This window comes from Phoenix dactylifera, chromosome 1 (genome assembly GCF_009389715.1).
Source record: "Phoenix dactylifera cultivar Barhee BC4 chromosome 1, palm_55x_up_171113_PBpolish2nd_filt_p, whole genome shotgun sequence".
NCBI lineage: Eukaryota > Viridiplantae > Streptophyta > Magnoliopsida > Arecales > Arecaceae > Phoenix > Phoenix dactylifera.
The window spans coordinates 9,603,411-9,620,289 of NC_052392.1; the positions used below are offsets into that span (position 1 = coordinate 9,603,411).

The 16,879-nt window shown below is 48.3% G+C and overlaps 1 protein-coding gene across 1 annotated transcript in view; it reads left to right on the forward strand.

Annotated features, from left to right (window-relative positions):
- Window positions 1–2,427: 2,427 nt before the first annotated feature.
- The window catches only part of LOC103707416 (nudix hydrolase 3), a 49,023-nt gene continuing 34,571 nt past the window's right edge, over window positions 2,428–16,879 (forward strand). The window contains exons 1-4 of the mRNA XM_008791893.4: window positions 2,428–2,628; window positions 2,734–2,913; window positions 4,721–4,798; window positions 15,389–15,485. Of these exons, the coding sequence (XP_008790115.3) occupies window positions 2,486–2,628; window positions 2,734–2,913; window positions 4,721–4,798; window positions 15,389–15,485 (498 nt within the window). The 5' untranslated portion in view covers window positions 2,428–2,485. The remainder of the gene's footprint in view (window positions 2,629–2,733; window positions 2,914–4,720; window positions 4,799–15,388; window positions 15,486–16,879) is intronic.

Consider the following 16,879-nt stretch of genomic DNA (forward strand, 5'->3'; position numbering starts at 1 on the left):
TGCAAGCCGAGCTCAGAAGGCTGCCGAGCTCATCCATGCTGCCGAGCACAGAAGGCCGAGCTCTGAAGGCCGAGACCAGAAGGCTGCCGAGCTCAGCAGGCCGAGACCAGAAGGCTGCCGAGCTCCGAAGGCCGAGCTCAGCAGGCCGAGACTAGAAAGCTGCCGAGCTCAGAAGGCTGCCGAGCTCAGAAGGCCGAGCACAGAAGGCCGAGCTGACCTCAGAAGGCCGACCTCGTCGTCTATATGCTGCGGCCATGCCCTGCAGCAGCCTTACCGCGCCATGCTTTACTTGCCAGCCATGCCACGACATATCAATCAGGGACCATACCCTGCTACGACTGTCAACACCTCACCATTCCCAAGAATGTACTGCACTGCACGCCACAAGCAAGCTCTTGCTGCACGCAACCTCCTCCCATGATGGGAACGGGCCATCCACGGCAACTCATTACTTCACACGCCCACGTCCAATCGTGACGGTAACCCATTAATTCGCCCGGTCACATCACAGGTAACCCTACTACTCTTCCTATAAAAGGGGAGCTTCTCCCTCTAAAAAGGGGCTGGAGGGCTTCTTCCTCCCAAGGGGATTTTTCGGACTTCACATACAGTCCCTCTCTCTTCTCCAAAATTAAGCCCCCCTCTGACTTAGGCATCGGAGGGCCGGCGCCGGAAAAGCCCGGCCACCGGCTTCTTGCAGGTTCCCCCGGAAGGAGCCGCACGCCGACGATCCACCGCCCACCGTTCTCGCTCACAGGCCCCCCGGAGGACGCCGCCAGACGACGGATCGCCGCCCGCCAATGTTCGCCGGAGCTCCTCCTCCTCAGCCGACGGCCACCCCCGGGTCCAATTTCCAGCAACACCTATTAATATTTTTTGTTTCAAATCAAGATATTTTTTTGCCTTACAGTTCTTTGTATATTTGTGAAGACGACTTGTCCCATTTTTAGGATCAGCTGAAAAAATAAAATGATAATAATTGCATTTAGCCTTGTCTTTTTGGTTTTCTACCTCACAATAATGAGTCCATATCTCCGACCTCCTCTTTTTTTTTGTTTACTTTGGAGCTATCTGTATTAGAAGGTTCTATAGCTTGAGAACTACTACAATGAAGTACACTTGAAACTTCAGCCATGTTTTTTTAGCTATCCGTCATAGACATTAGCCTATTTTACATAGAATTCAATAAAGATGTATGAGCATAAAATGCAACTTTATATAATAAAAACAAAAAACTAATGGCTTAATAACGATGTATACCTATGACAAATAACTGAATAAATAACAAATATTTCAAATTTATATAAGTACAAAAATTTGCCACCAAAAGTATAAATAAATAAGTTCCTTCTTCAGAGTGCACATAATATCACAAGTTATGCCCCCCCAAAAAAAAACCACAGCACTATTCAAAACTAGGTCAAAAAAGACTTTAGCAGAGAGAATCCCTTGCATATAAAATTTTGAAAACCATGATTAGATCTCAAAAAAAACATGCAAACTAGATTAACTAAGAAGAATCACATATTGGTAGAAAATAAAATAAGTAGGCCCAAATGATACTATCACTCTAACTTCCGAGGCCCAAATGATGCTCCCCAAGTGTGGCACATCGCTGAAAGGGGGAAGAGGGAGATCTACAGGAACGACATCGTCACTCCTCACCATCGTCATCCCCAAGGAGTTCCTCCTTGCTAAGCCCAAGCCCAGGAATTTCGAGGCTCAAATGAGTCAAACCTCACCTCCTCGTCCTCTCCTCCTGGGTTTTTTCTTTTTCCGCCCCTCCTCCAAATCTCCCAACTATCCCCAACGACCCCCACCTCTCCCTCTCCCTCTCCTTCTCCCTCAAATCCGGCCTCGTTTCCCTCTTACAAGACAAACCCTCCTCACTGAAATCTCCTTCCGGCCTATGTTAAAAAAAACTCCGGAGGAGGGACATACCTTAGGACACCGAAGAATGGGAAGAGGGAGATCCGCAGAATGGGGAGCCGGAAGTCGGGAGATCTAGGACATGGAAGCGGTCTTCTCCAGAGGTTTCTCCGCCGCAGCTCAATATCTAGGGTACGACCTCACGGGAGCGAAAAAGGGATGAATCGAAGTTGGAAGAAAGTCAAGAAAATAATTAAAGCAGGCCATTTCCTTGCGGGCTGCGGGCCTGCCGCTGCCGCCTGTGGGCCAGCTAGCCTGTAGGACTAAAAGGAATCTGACCCCAAAAAAATGGGTCGGGTCGGGTCCGGATCGAAGTTGGGTGGACCCAATCTGATCTGAAAAATTGAACGGGTCTAAATTTAGGATCCGACCTGGCCTCGCGGGTCTTAAAATTTGGATCAGCTCGGGTCGGATTTCACGTGGGTTGGATCGAGTCACGGGTCGATCTGGCCCATTTATAGCCTTACAGTCGCCGGATTCAAGGAACCTAATAGCCACCCCGAATGATTAATTTCTACGCGACCTTCCGGCCCCCTGGGGCAAATTGGGAGCACCAATGTCCGACCCAAACTTTGTTTCGGCCTCCACTCCGATCACGCCCTCTTTCTCCCCGGTCATGGCGGAGATCAATCACCAAGACGAGGAGCTCCTCGACGTCCTCACGAGAACTGGAGAGAAGACCGGCATCGCCAAGCCGAGGTTCGCCCCATTCCCCCATTGATCGGTCCAAGAACTTCTTCTTTCTTTCTTTCTCGTTTTATTCCTGCCCGAAAAATCTCATGGGATGCATTCTTCTTCATGCAGGGGGCTCGTTCACAGGGATGGGGACTACCACCGGGCGGTTCATGTTTGGATATTCTCGGAGAGCACTCAGGAGCTCCTCCTGCAGCGCCGAGCCGACTGCAAGGATTCTTGGCCCGGGCTGTGGGATATCTCTAGCGCTGGCCACATCTCGGCTGGGGATTCCTCCCTTATAACTGCCAGGTAGTTAGATTCACTCTGATTATAAGTTTATTCCCGTTTCGGAGTTTATGTTATGATTGTTTATGGAAGAAAGATGAAATCTTGCTGTTTCTTGTGACTCATTTTTTCTGTTTTCGTTGGATTTTCTTTTGCTTCGTCGCTATACTTTGAATTCTTGGTTTAATTGTTCGTTTATTAGTTGATGCATCTCTCTTTACCTTGTTCTACGGTTGTGATAGACCTATCGAAAGGTCTCTTGATTGTAAGGTAGCGGCGCGAATGTAATTCTGTTCTAGGGTCGATGTTATGATTGCTACTGAAAGAAAGATGAATCTTGCTGTTTCTCGATCTTTGTTTCCCTTTTATGGGTTAAGAGTTCGATCGTGCCTTTTTGCTATACTTTGAATTCTTGGGTTCTGGTTGGTATCTAAGTTGGTGTATCTCTTTTTACCTTCTTTGATGGTGCGTCTAAGTTAAAAGGCCTCCTGACTGGCAGGTATCTGTTAGCTGTGAGTTTCATTCTGTTTTAGGATCAATGTTATGGTTGCTACTGGAAGAAAGATGAATCTTTCTATTTCTTGCACTTCTTTTTCTTTTTGCTTTTTTCTGTTAGAGTTTCTCGTGCTTTCTTGCTATGCTTTTAAATCTGAAGTTCTTGCTGTGCATCTCAGTCAGTGCACCTCTTTTACCTATTTTTACGATCATGATGCTGTGTTTGAAAGGTCTCCTAATTCTCAGATAGTAGAATCCACTGCTCTTAGTTTATTTCTTTTTTAGAGTCAATGTTATGGCTATTTTTGGAAGAAATATGAACTCTTGCTGCCTTTTGTGCCTGTTTTCTTGATCACAATTTTTTCACTCCTTTGCTGTCCTTTGAATTCTTAGGTTCTTGGTCTCAATCTTAGTTAGCACTTAGCAGACATCGTTATCTTCTCTTCCAATTATGATACAGCTATTATAAGGAAATCTGACTGCCAAGTACTTAAATTCCTTAGTCATGAGTTTAATTCAGCTTTAGTGTCAATTTTGTGATTGCTTTCAGGAGAAAGATGGAATTTCGCTCTTTTTTTGGTTAGAGTTTCTCATGCTTCTTTGATTCTTGGTCTGCATCTTAGTAGTTCTGCCTCTTTTTACCTTCTCTTATGATTATAATGTGCCTATATAAAAAGGTCTCCTGACTGCCCAGTAATCAAATCCACTGTTTATGAGTTTAATTCTGTTTTATAGTCTATTTTGTGTCTATTTATTTGAAGAAAGACAAAATCTTGCTTTGAGTTTCCTGTGCTTCTTTACTGTACTCTGATTTCTTGGGTTGTTTGTCAGTTGGCCTTCATCTTAGTTGGTACACCTAGGGCATGTCTTAGTTAATTTTTTCTTTCTGCGTGCTTCCTGCAGGGATAAGTCATCTCTCAAAAGTCAATGATAAGAATAAGATGAATGATTTTTGAAGAGAAGTCAATTATGGTTTTTTGTTTTTCTGAATTTTGCCTATTGATATCTTCATGGGACATTGCTTGATGTTTGTAGACAACTTATAGTGGCTCTGGCCATAGATATTTGTCATGAAGCTTTAATTTTAGTTACAAAAATTAGTTATTCTCAAAAGGGAGCATTATGAGAAAATTTCACTACTTGGTGGCTGTGGCTGTTTCCTTACAACTTTTCACTACTAAGATGTTTACTTGGTTCCTTAAATTTATGCTAATATTGTAATAGTATTACTTTTTTTTTGGTGGAGAATTCTTGGAAATCACAAATTTTTTATTTGATTCAGTTTTTCCCCTTAATCTTTGTATATTGCCTAATTATCTAGATTATATTTTTACAGGAGGGAGCTTAACGAAGAACTAGGCATAAGCCTTCCAGAAGATGCATTTGAGTTGATTTTTGTTTTTCTTCAAGAGTGGTTTGTATACTTTTGCCCATAGTGTTAACATTTTTGTTTTATTTTTGTCTAAACTTTTAACCCAATATATTTAGTTACCTACAAAAGAATTTGTGTATAAGACATTTTCTATTATGTACATTAGATCTTTGGCCCTTGCATATATGCTTGCTGTTGTTTTCATTAAATGCAGCACTATTGCATAACTTAGTACATTTAAGCTAACGCCCTAAGCTAACTTCCTTTTCATGACACTAGGATAGGCTGCTACCCTATTATTTTTTGCATTTTTTTTTCAATCAAACAAGTATAGCATAAGCTTGAGCTGTATGTGGCAGACATTTCTTAATAAGGCAATGAGTAAGAAATGACCTGATTTTGCTGATTCTTCATTGAAGTCACCTAATAATAATGTTTTGGGTATAAGATTTGTGGATCCTATACATTTGACATCCTCATTAAGACCAGGAGTTGTGGTCCAAGATTTGTGGGACTGAATCCAAAATGCAAATTGGGCACCCTTAACAGGACCCAGTACCTGGACCTAACTTGAACGAGATTTTTTTTTTTAAAAAGTATATCCATCTAGTGCCGAAGGGAAAGTGTCTCATTGGGTTCTTATATTTATTTGTGCCGTAGAGATTAATACAATTCCCTGTATTAGAAGGTATCATCTTCTTCATTGTCTAGACTCTTTTATTTTTGGGTACAACGGCGGCTCACACCCTCCGGGTGTGGATACGGCCATCAAAATTCAAAAATAACAAAGCAGAAAGAGACTCCGGCACTATGTCGCGCTTCATCTAAACAAAACCTTCAGAGTGGTGAGCCGCATAGAAAGCGGCTTAATCAGCTGCACAATTCGCTTCCTTGTAGATGTGTGTAGCCTGATGGGTACTACACTCCTGTAAGAGTCCGCGAATGTCAAGAAGCAGCGGCCTGCCCTCGTCTGCACGTCCCCGACTCCTAATCCAATCAATCACTGTGGCCGAGTCGCCCTCGAGGATGATTCGGTCCACACCAAGTGTCTGTCGGGTATAGGATATGCCCTTCCAGGCGGCTCTAAGCTCAGCACACACCACCGAAGAATCGAAGATCTGCTGGCTTTCCGTTGCCACTAGTTTGGAGTCATAATCTCTAATGACGAAGCCTATGCCTCCGCCTCTTCCATCAGCGGCTATACTGCCATCGAAATTCACCTTCAGCAAGCCAGAAAGTGGGGGCACCCAGGATACGAAAACATATCTGGACGCTACAAGAGCAGAAGGGGTACTCCAGATGTCCATGGCCAACCCGGTGGGTGAACTCTCAGCAGTGCTAAAGAACTCCGCATGCAGTAATGCCATGGCCACCACCGCCTTCGGGAGCGAGCTGCGACCCTCAAAGACTTGTGCGTTCCTGTCCAACCATGAGTGGTAGGCCAGGTAGGCAATACGAGTTTCTCTCTCCTCCGCCCTAGATCCTGACCTCGGAACCTCCAGAAAGCGCAGAAACTCCTCAGTGGACGACCATCTCTGCCCCCAATCATAAGAAAACCCCGCACACCTCCAAATCTGACTAGCCCGCGGGCACTCGACTAGCACATGATAGATGGACTCCACCTCCGGGCATACTCCATAATCTGCAGCTATCCACACTCCCTGCTATGCCAGGACGCTCCTAGTGGGTAGGCAGCCCTATGCTACCTTCCACAGGAACAGTGCGATGCGGGGATGGACACGTAGTCTCCAGATCCAGCTGTCATCAAACTGTCGGGGCACCGCTCCTCTCATCCGCGCTATGTCACGGGAGCTCACTACCGTCCGCTCGGACAGACTCCATACCCTTCTATCCGCTGCCATCCCCACCGGGACCGGTAAAGTCAGCACCCGCTCTGCAAGCTGCTCACCAAACACCTGCCTAACAATATTTGCATCCCATCTCCGCTCCTTCTGGACAAACAAGTCACTAACTGTGCGACCTTCCAACCATCCATGGTCCATCAGTGTGGGCCAGTCCTGCAATGTGCCCTTCGATAGCCACCTATCTTTCAGAATGCTGATGGTCCGACCATCCCAAATCTCCCATCTGATCATCGGAAGCACCCCCGGGGCACGAGCACATATCTCTCTCCAGATAAAGGAGGACCCTTGTCCAGCTCGAAAGGTGGCCGAGGTGGTGGGGTTTCCATACTTCGCCCTTAGTAGAGAAGCCCAGAGACTCTTCGGCTCCAGAAGGAATCTAACTGCAAGCCTAGTGGCCAGTGTCTTCCTGCGCTCAAGTAGAGAGTGGACTCCCAACCCACCCTGACTGGTTGGCTGACAAATGACCTCCTATGCCAGTAGGTGGACGCCCACTCTATCCCCACGACGCCCCTAGATGAAGCTCCTGAACATCCTCTCCAAGTCTCGGAGCACAGTAACCAGTACCAGTGTATTGGATAGTAATAAACAGGGATGGAACTCAAAACTGACCTCAAAAGAGTAACTCTACCCATCATCGATAGGGTGCTCACCTGCCTGTTCTCCCACCCGCGTCTGATGCTCGCCTCTATAGATGTGCACTCCCCCGCCGCAGGTACCGACCCATGATCGGGATCCCAAGGTATCTAAGAATCTCCTTTTGCTCGCCAATCCCCAACTTGCTCATGATGGAGGCCTTCACCCTAGGATCGGTCCTCGGACTAAAATAGATGTCCGACTTAGACAAGTTGACCATCTGACCTGAAGCTCCACAATATCTTCCCAGGATCCCACTAATAGTCTGTGCTGATCTCCGTGTCGCGCGGATCAATAGCAAGCAATCATCTGCGAAAAGCAGACGTGAGATGCAGGCCGCACCTCTCGCCGGCCTATAGGCCTTTACCTTCTGTGATACTGCTACATGGCGAAATACCTGTGAGGCTGTGACAAAGAATCTGAGCAAATGATGAACAGAACCGGTGACAGTGGACAACCCTACCTTAGGCCCACAAATGACTCGAAGTACTGCGACGAGGATCCATTTATCAACAGTGCAAAGGATGGTGACAGAATGCAACCCTAAATCCACCTGATCCACTGTGGGTGGAAACCGAACATCTCCAAGGACCGCCTGACAAAATCCCACCTCATCCTATCATATGCCCGCTCCATATCTAGTTTGACCCCCATCAGACTCCTACAACGGGGAGCTTTCTGCAGGTCAGACATAAACTCATGAGCACTGAGGGCGTTATCAGAGATCGAACGTCCCCCAGCAAAAGCTCCCTGCTCAGGACAAATGATCCTGGGCAAGATGCCTCTCAACCTCTGGACCAAAACCTTTGCCACTACTTTATGCAGGGTAGTGCATAAGCTAATAGGTCGGACGTGGCCCGGCTCTACTGGGTCTTGTCTCTTCGAGATCAGGGCGATGAAGGTCCGCCTCCACTCCTTGGGCATCGACGCCGATACAAAGAACTGCTGGATAGCCGCTAACACCTTCTGTCCGACAATATGCCAGTACCTCTTAAAAAAGGCTGGGGGAAATCCATCCGGGCCCGAGGCTTTATCCTCACCTAGGGACCAGAGGGCTTCCTGAATCTCCATATCCGACACTGGTCTGGTCAGCGCTGCATTTTCTTCCTCAGTGACCTGCTCCTTTGGGACCGACCCACAACCACCGCCACCGCCGTCCATACCCCCTGACTCGGTCCATCTGGCACGAAAAAACTACTCTAAGGTCCTCACAACCTCCATGTCCTCTGACTCCTGCCCACTGCTATCCCTAATCCTGCGAATCCTGTTCTGCTGTCTCCGGATGATAGTCGACTGATGGAAGAATCTCGTATTCCGGTCCCCCTTTCTGATCCACTGAACTCTCGACTTCTGCCTCGAGAACACCTCCTGCTGCCTGAGTAGAGAGTGATGCATAGCCAATAGCCCCCTGAGCTCCTCTGGTCCTTCTCTGATAGTCCACCACTATCCTCTCGGGCCTGCAAGCTAGTAATGGATGCTTCGACTTCTTCCACCCTTATGAACAAATTCCCCACTTCCTCCTTATTCCACCTTTTCAACTGGTGTTTAGTCAACTCAAGCTTCCGAGTCACCCTATACATCACACTCCTACGAACTGGCGATCGCCAAACCTCCCTCACCATATCCCACGACCTCGAGTAGGACAACCATACCTTCTCAAACCAAAATGGACTATGAATCTGGACGGAGTGTGAGGTACTCACCAGTATGGGGCTATGGTTAGAGGCAATCCTGGGCAGGTGGCGGACCCAGTAATCCAAAAATTTTTGGATCCATCCGGTCGAAGCAAATACTCGGTCTATTCACTTCTAAACTCGTGCTCGTCCCAGCCGGTTGTTGCACCATGTGAACCTCGGACCTGTGAAGCCAAGGTTAGCTAGCCCATTGGAATTGGACAATATAAAGTTCTGAAATTTTCGGACCTTAATTTTTTTGGTGAAGGCCTTCCCGCCCCTCTTCTCCTCCGGGCCATCAATGCAATTGAAGTCCCCCGCTATCATCACCGGGTGCCCCAATTGGATGAGGTTAGTGGCCTCCTCGCATAGCACTCTTCTCTTTTTATACTCTGTGCTCGCATAGACTGCCAATAAGACCCGGGGGCCCATTACCATTTGATATCACTAAGGTCACCTGTTGATTGCACCGCTGAAACACGTCAATACTACACGACCCCATCCTCCACAAAACAATAATCCCCCCGGACAACCCCTGCAACTCCACTGCATATGTCCCCCAAGACCTCGAAATAGCACGCATGGCCCGCTCTAGACTGACCCCCGACAATCTCGTCTCAAACAGAATGCAAATCTCAGGATCATGAAGGCATACCAATCTTCGGAAAGCTGGTCTGAAGGATGATTTTCCTGCCCCCTACAATTCCACAGTAACACCATTTAGAAGGCTGGATAGTGCCTGGCTGAGCCACAACCTCCCTCTCCTGTGACCCATCCATCTCCTTGGGGTACCTTGCATCCCTCTGTCTCTGGTCTTCCAAAGCCTCCTTCAGCTCCTTGACAACCTCTGCATGAGCCGGACCGCATGCGGGTCCTGCTACACTAGCGTCCGAGATAGCCCCAGCCTCCTGTGCCACAGCATCCGGCAAGCGATTCGGGTCTTCATGTGCCACATCAGCACTGATCCCCCCTCCGGCGACGCCTACCAGGCTGGCCGCTAGAGCCCCCGCCAGGATATCGAGACCCGTCGACGAGGAGGCCGAAGCGGTCCTCCTCGACAGTGCATCCTTCTCTCTAAGCAAGGACTTGCTGCTGTGGCCCCCATTCGCCGCTTCGTTGCTTTTGACGTCGCTAGACCTGATGCCAGCTGACCGGACTCCTCCCAAGACCGCCGGCGACAGGCTCCGGCTGCGGAATCTCTGCCAGTCAGCACCCTAGCTTGCCGCCGCCGCCCCCGGCACGCATGGCATGGAAGGGACTCGTGCCAAACGGGCTGTGCCACATTCAACCGGCCCGAGTCTCGCCCCTTTCTTCGATGGGCTTCGAGCCCGTTTCAGGAAGTCGGCCCCGCTCTCCGCACCGGATGACGGCTTGGCCTCGGCCCGTGGTTGGGCCTTGGCCTGGGCCTGGTCCAGTGGGCCCACGGCCCTATTCGGCCCACGGATATGGCTTGGTCCAGCGCCTTGACCTTTGGTCGGCGAGCCCGGTGCTCGGGGCGCAGCGGGGGCTAATGTTGGCCCACGGGACTTTGTGGTCCCAAACCCTGCGCCAAGGTTTGGTAGTGGTTATGTTGTTGGGACCGACTTGAAGTGGGTATCACGCTCTTCTTCTTGCTGCCGTTGGAACCACGCCGTGTGCTATTGCTTTATGGCTGCCGACGGTGGAAAAGAATCAATGGTTGGGGTTCAATAATGAAAGAAAAATTGACTCTATTCCAATAAGCAATGATTACAAGAACTCTTGGCAAGATCCGGAAGGAACCTTGCGATGCCTAAACAATCTAAGGGGAGTGATGTTCTCCACCCTAGCCCAAGCCTTTCGGCCAAAAGAAAACTAAGGGATACAACCCTTGACACAATACTAGAATTCAAATGATTGATGGATGGCGACTAAAGGCCCTAATGGCTCTTTATATAAGCCGAGTGCCTTGGCTTATTCGGGACTGAAATCAAATGACAAAAGGCTTCCTAACTTAGCCGCAAGGGGGTCTAACCAAGTGCTGCAAATGCTGGACGCTTGGGATGCGTTGCCTGGTTGGCCGGGGCGCGTGTCTCGTGCGGATGCTTCCACCTGTCCGTGGCGAGCCTGATTTGGTTGCTGCGTTGGCTGGCTGGATAAGCTTCCGGGATGCGTTTCCTGATTTACCATGATGCGCCTCCTGATTTCCCAGGATGCGCTGCTGTCGCCCTTGCTCTCGCGAATCACTGACTTGGCTTCCTGTCGTGTGTTTATCTCGCGGCCTGCTGCATCTTGGCCGCCCATGTCTTCGCCTGCCAAATCTCCATGGAAGAGCCGGCAGGCTCCTCCGTTGATTCTGCGCGTGATCCTTCCTTGTTTGGCCCTGCGCTTGTGCGTGGATTCCTGCCATGTGTCTCGGCCGGCTGGCTTTGGCCGGGCACTGCCTTGCGGGGCCTTACCTTGTTTGTTCTTGCGCGCGGATGGCTGCCACTTGTCCCTTTGCCGCGCCTTTGGCTTGGCTGATCATGGCTTTCCTTGTTTGGCTCTCGGGTGCGCATGCGCTGGCTAGTCCGGGTTCAATGTGCGCGGGCTTGGTTGGCCTGATGTGTCTTTGGTTGGGCTTGACCCGTGCGCTGGCCTTGAACCTGTTTGGCTTGGATGCGCTTGGTCGGATGCAGTCTCGGCCGAGCCTTGCGCTTGCTGTGCCTTTTGTGCGCGCGCCCTCTTGTGCGTGCGCATGGGCTGGTGCCCCTGGTTGTCGCTCATGTCCATGCCCACGTCCGGCGTGCGTGCAACCTACTGTTGTGCGTGCGCCAAGTGCTGGCGAGGAATGGGGAGGTGGCCTGGCTGTGCACTGGCCAAGTACTGGCTGTGCGTGCGCCAAGTGCTGGCTCGTGCGCGCAGAGGTCTGCGCGCGGCTGGGCATGCGCGCGCAGGGCCGCGTGCTGCTGGGCGTCGGGCGCGCGGGTGGCCGCACGCTGCTGGGGCGTGCGCGGAGTGCCACGCGTAGGCGGGCACGTGCGTGGCGGGCCGTGCGTAAGCGGGCGTGTGCATGGTGGTCTGCGCTCCTGCTGGCGTGTGCGCAGAGGGCCGTGCGTCGGCGGTGCGCGTGCGAGGTGGGCTGCGCGTGCCTGGGGCTGCATGGGCGCGCGGAGACCCGCGCGCTGCTGTGGCCATCTGGGCGCGCGATCGGCCGCGCGCTGCTGCGGTGGGCGCAAAACCTCGCGCAGGCGCTGGGCCGGTGGCTGGCGAGGTTGGCCATTGCTTGGGCAAACCTCCAAGCAGTGGATTTGGCCCGATGGTTGGACTTGGCCAAGGTTGGCCTCGACCAAACCCTTTGGATTTTGGCTTGGCGGGCTGGGGCGCTCATGAGCTGGCCCAGGGCCTAAGCCATGGGTTTGGTTCGGATCTGCACCCAAGTGCAACTGGGTCTGAGTTGACTCAGTTTGCCGGGAGGTCGACGCCGCATCGGTGGCCGAGTGGCTTAGCCCAGAGCCCTTCCTCGGAGAAACTCGTCGGGCGATTTTCTTGGGCTTCTACCACCCCTCGGAATCCGGCGGTGATTCAGGCGTTTGCACTTCCTCCCTAGCCGAACCAGGTACCGCGTTCACCACGCCTGCCCGCCGAGTCGCCTCAGCCGCCTCAGTCGTCTTCTTTGCTCCACCCCGGGCGGCACCGCCCCTCATCTGCCTCTGCCGGGTGACAGTCATCCACGGGCCGAAGGCCGACCGACCCTCCACCTGAGGGGGGGCTTCCAGCCCACTGGATGGCTCACCGGATTCCTCCGTCGCCTTGAGCCCCGGCTCCACCCTCATTTTCAGTCCCGAGTCTTGGAGCCGACACTCGCCGGACTGGTGGCCCATGCGGGCACACCGGTAGCACAGACCCGACAAGTCTTCGTAAGCGAAGGTTTGCCAGAACCTCGCCTTCACACCCTAGATGATGGTCCTCAGGATCAATGGTTGCAGGGAGTTGATTTCGACCTTCACCCTTGCATAACCGATGCGCCGCCTCTCGCTTGAGAACCGGTCGAGCTCCAGGGGTTTCCCCACCTCTGCCACAATCACCCGGATAGCCTCCATATCCCAATACTCAAGGGGAAGTCCAGGCAACCGGATCCAAATGACTGTACGACTCACCAAGTGGATATTCGGAATGAAATTGGGCATTCAATTCTCCATTGCCAACAGCTGGCCCGCCGCCAGCCATGGACCAGCTGCAAGCACCGCCGCCCGGTCGTCGCCAGATACGAATCAGATGGTGAGAAACCCCTCCATCATTGGCAAAACCTCGACCTCATTTTTCAACTTGCCCCGGTTCCGGAGGTCTTGCACCACCAACTCCGGGGGAACCCGCCGCCCCAGACTCCTTGCGATCACAGCCGTATCCTCCCAGAGGCCTCTGGTTTGCGACACCCGCTCTAACGGGACCACCGCTACTCGGGGGTACCTCCGTTGAAGTTCCTCCAGCTCCGCCGCAGTGAAGCGATGGATGGAGTCCTCTGGCCGTTGCTTAGTCCCTCCTGCCACCTGCGACCACAACGGAGTGGTCTTGGCCTGCCCAGAAGCAATGTTTGAAGGCCGAGCACCTCCGGAGCCACCTGGTGCCGCCATGCTAGGGGCCGTCATGGCCGCACACTAGATGTTTGATGAAAGTTGTCCGCCGCACGACTATTGATGCAGCAAGGCGTTGCACCTCGATTCTGTCTAGACTCTTTTCATGTCCAGGGGTTTGTTGGAGATTGCTCCTATGCATCTTTTTTTTTTTTGTTTTGTTGACCACAAAATTGGAACCAATTTTTAGAGGATTGATGTTAGGTTGACTGTTGGTCATAAAAATTGATCAATCCTTCTGTGGAGCCTCCGTGGCTTCGAGTTGTACTCTACGACCCATATTTGATGAGGAAAAGATTTGGATGCTGTTGCTTCCTGACTCATTTAGTTCCTTTTATGAAATTATTTTGAATATTAAACTACTGCCTTACTAATCCGGCTGCTCAGCTTGTCGTGTGGCTGTATCCTAACCTGTTACCTGTGTGGTTCTGATCATTATTTGTTTTTGGAGAAATACATACCACTCATATTTAACTTTACCTGTCCCTGTTTCAGTAGACCTGAACCTGATGCTTACCTGAATTTTTTTCTTTTCAAAAGGTTCGGTCCTAGTCACGTTGGCATGCCCAGTTAAGAGACACAGTGTTTCCTTGATGTCTTGTAAGATGATCTGGTTTGACTTTAACCCAAATATTGTGCCTTATTGATTAGGGCTATTCCAGGACTCTCAATCAACTGAGGAATCTGATGGGGCATTAAATGCTTCTCACTTTGGAGTTTGAACAATGAAGAATAATGAACGGTTTCCATTTCCAAGGGGTCTTCTATTTTTTAGGGGAATGTAACTTCGAATCGCTACATGTTTCTGTATAATTTTTGTTTCGCTCTGGAATATAATGCATTTATTGTCAATGACTACCAAAACATATGATACATTACATAGGGATGATGATGAGAGATGGGAGGCCCTTCCAGGCCAAGCATGTATTCAGAGAAGCCAATGGGGCGGCCGACTGGGTGGCTGCCTACGTGGCCCATCACTCAGGGTACGCCCTTTGGTCAGAGGAGGGGGAGCTGCCACTGGCACTCCGCGAGCTGTTGTATTTTGATTTTATTGGGTGTGTTCGTACACGCACTGTATAAAGCACCCCTTTAAGCAAAAAAAAAAAAAAGAAGAGATTTGCAGATAATAAGATAATAAATATTAAGCAAGCCAATTTTTCTCAAAGGATGCACATCTTTGAAGCCTTGTGTTGCTTTTTTTTAGTTAATTGATTTTGGCTTCTAGTAACGCATAAACTTGGTTCAGGCTTGATGACAAGTTATCCAGATATGCATCAAGTCTTCCATGATGATGTTCTTCAGGAGTTAATTTCTCAAGTAGAAATGGTTAATAGAAACCTGGCTACTTTATGTTTCAGCCAGAACTCGTCAAGCTGCTGCGAAATTGGTGTGGATTGTCATTTGCTGAAACATTAAGGAAAACTTTAGTGAGTAGTCCTTTCCCAATTTTAGTAGTTATTTGCTGCATTAGTGTAAAAACAATACTTGAGGCCTTGATGAGTTGAGCTGTCACATTTTCATTCTTTTACACATCACTTGAGTTTATTAATGCTGGAGCAAAGGTTCTTTGAACCTTTTGCTATATGATCACATAATTTATTCTAATGGCATGGCCAGGCATGTCAGTGGGCGAAACCGCAACCCTAAATTGCATTGTTTCTACTTGGGTCATTGATTAAGGTGTACTCATAATTTTGCTTGTGTTCTGCTCAGACTACTTCCATTGACATCCCTAGATGTGACTCTTGGTTGGAATTTTTTTTTGATGAATTGGTTAGGAAGTGTAGACAAGCTTCGAATATGCTATAGCTTATCAATTATTGATGAGCTATTGAAATTTTTATGCTATATGTAAATTTAAGCTTTTATATCATTTTTTTGATGCAGTGTTATAAACAATGGGACCTATATCAACAATGAATATAATGATGTATATCTTGTAACAACTTTGGCCCCGATTCCATTGCAGGCCTTCACTCTTCAGGTAAAAGATTAAATTTTTTATTGTAGTGTTCTGTACTAAGTTTGCTATAGTAGATAGTTTGTTCTTTATGCTAATTTGTTATCTCTCTCACTATGAACACTATTCATATCTGCATATTGCTGCAATTAATGATGTATGTAAATATGGTCAGAACTCAGAACTCCTATCTTTTGGAGTGATATATTCAAATGCAAAATGATAATAAAATGATAATAAAACAATAATAAAATTTGAAATAGAGATGAAGCTGATGTAAAGATTGAGGATCATGAAGTTCTTAAGAGTGATTACGGTATTTATGATAGATTATTCATATGAAAGGAGAGATTGAAGAGGATGTTATCCATAGGATTCAATCAAGGTGGATAAAATGGAGGAGTGCAATCGAGATATTATGTGATTGTAGGATATCTATCAAGTTGAAGAAAAAAATTTATAAAACAGCCATACAACTGCCCTTTATGGTAAGAATGTTGGGCAGTTAGAAAATAACATGTACATAAGATGAGTGTGGATGAAATAAGAGTGTTGAGATAGATACGTGGTAATACAAGAAAAGATAGAATAAAAAAATAAAGTCATTCATAAAAAGGCGAAAATAATAGTAATTGAGGACAATTGAGAGAATGACAACAAGATGGTTTGGACATGTACAACGTAGGCAAAAGGGGTGCACCGATATGAAGGAGTGATTTGATGTATGTAGAAGGAAAGAGGGGCAAAGGTAGGCCGAAAATCATATAGGATGGAGTAGTAAGGAAGGACTTGATATCTTAACATCTCTTAGAAAGTATGACCCTAAGCTCAGCAGAATGGAGGAAAAGGATTCATGCAGTTGACCCCAACTAATTTGGGTTTAAGGCTTAGTTGAGTTGAGTTGAGTTGCAATTCTTCTATCAATTGTGGGTAGCTAAACAACAAATCCCATCTCTATCGAATATCTATCTAAATGGACAGGAAAATTAAATGAATTTGTCAAAGGAAAACATGCAAAAATGTGTATGTCATGTATAGACCTTCGGTTCCTTAGAAAGTTGAGGCATTTCGCCTACGTTGTCTTTTTCAAAAAATTCCTGCGACACACACATACAAGGGTGGGGACAAGGTTGGCCGACACCATCAGGTGGGAATTGAGATAAGGGAAATATACACCATTGTGATTTCCAACTTAAACCAGATCATAGGAATGAACCATTATTTGGTTTTGCTGAAAGATTCTTGAGCTTCTACTTGTTATCTACTCATGGATATGCAAAAGGTGTTTTGCTGAAAGATTATTGAGCTTCTACTTGCTATCTGCTCATGGATATGCAAAAGGTATTTATATTTGAGAAAGGAAGGAGAATTAGTATATTATATCCTGAGGATGATAGTGTTATTTTGATGATTAACAC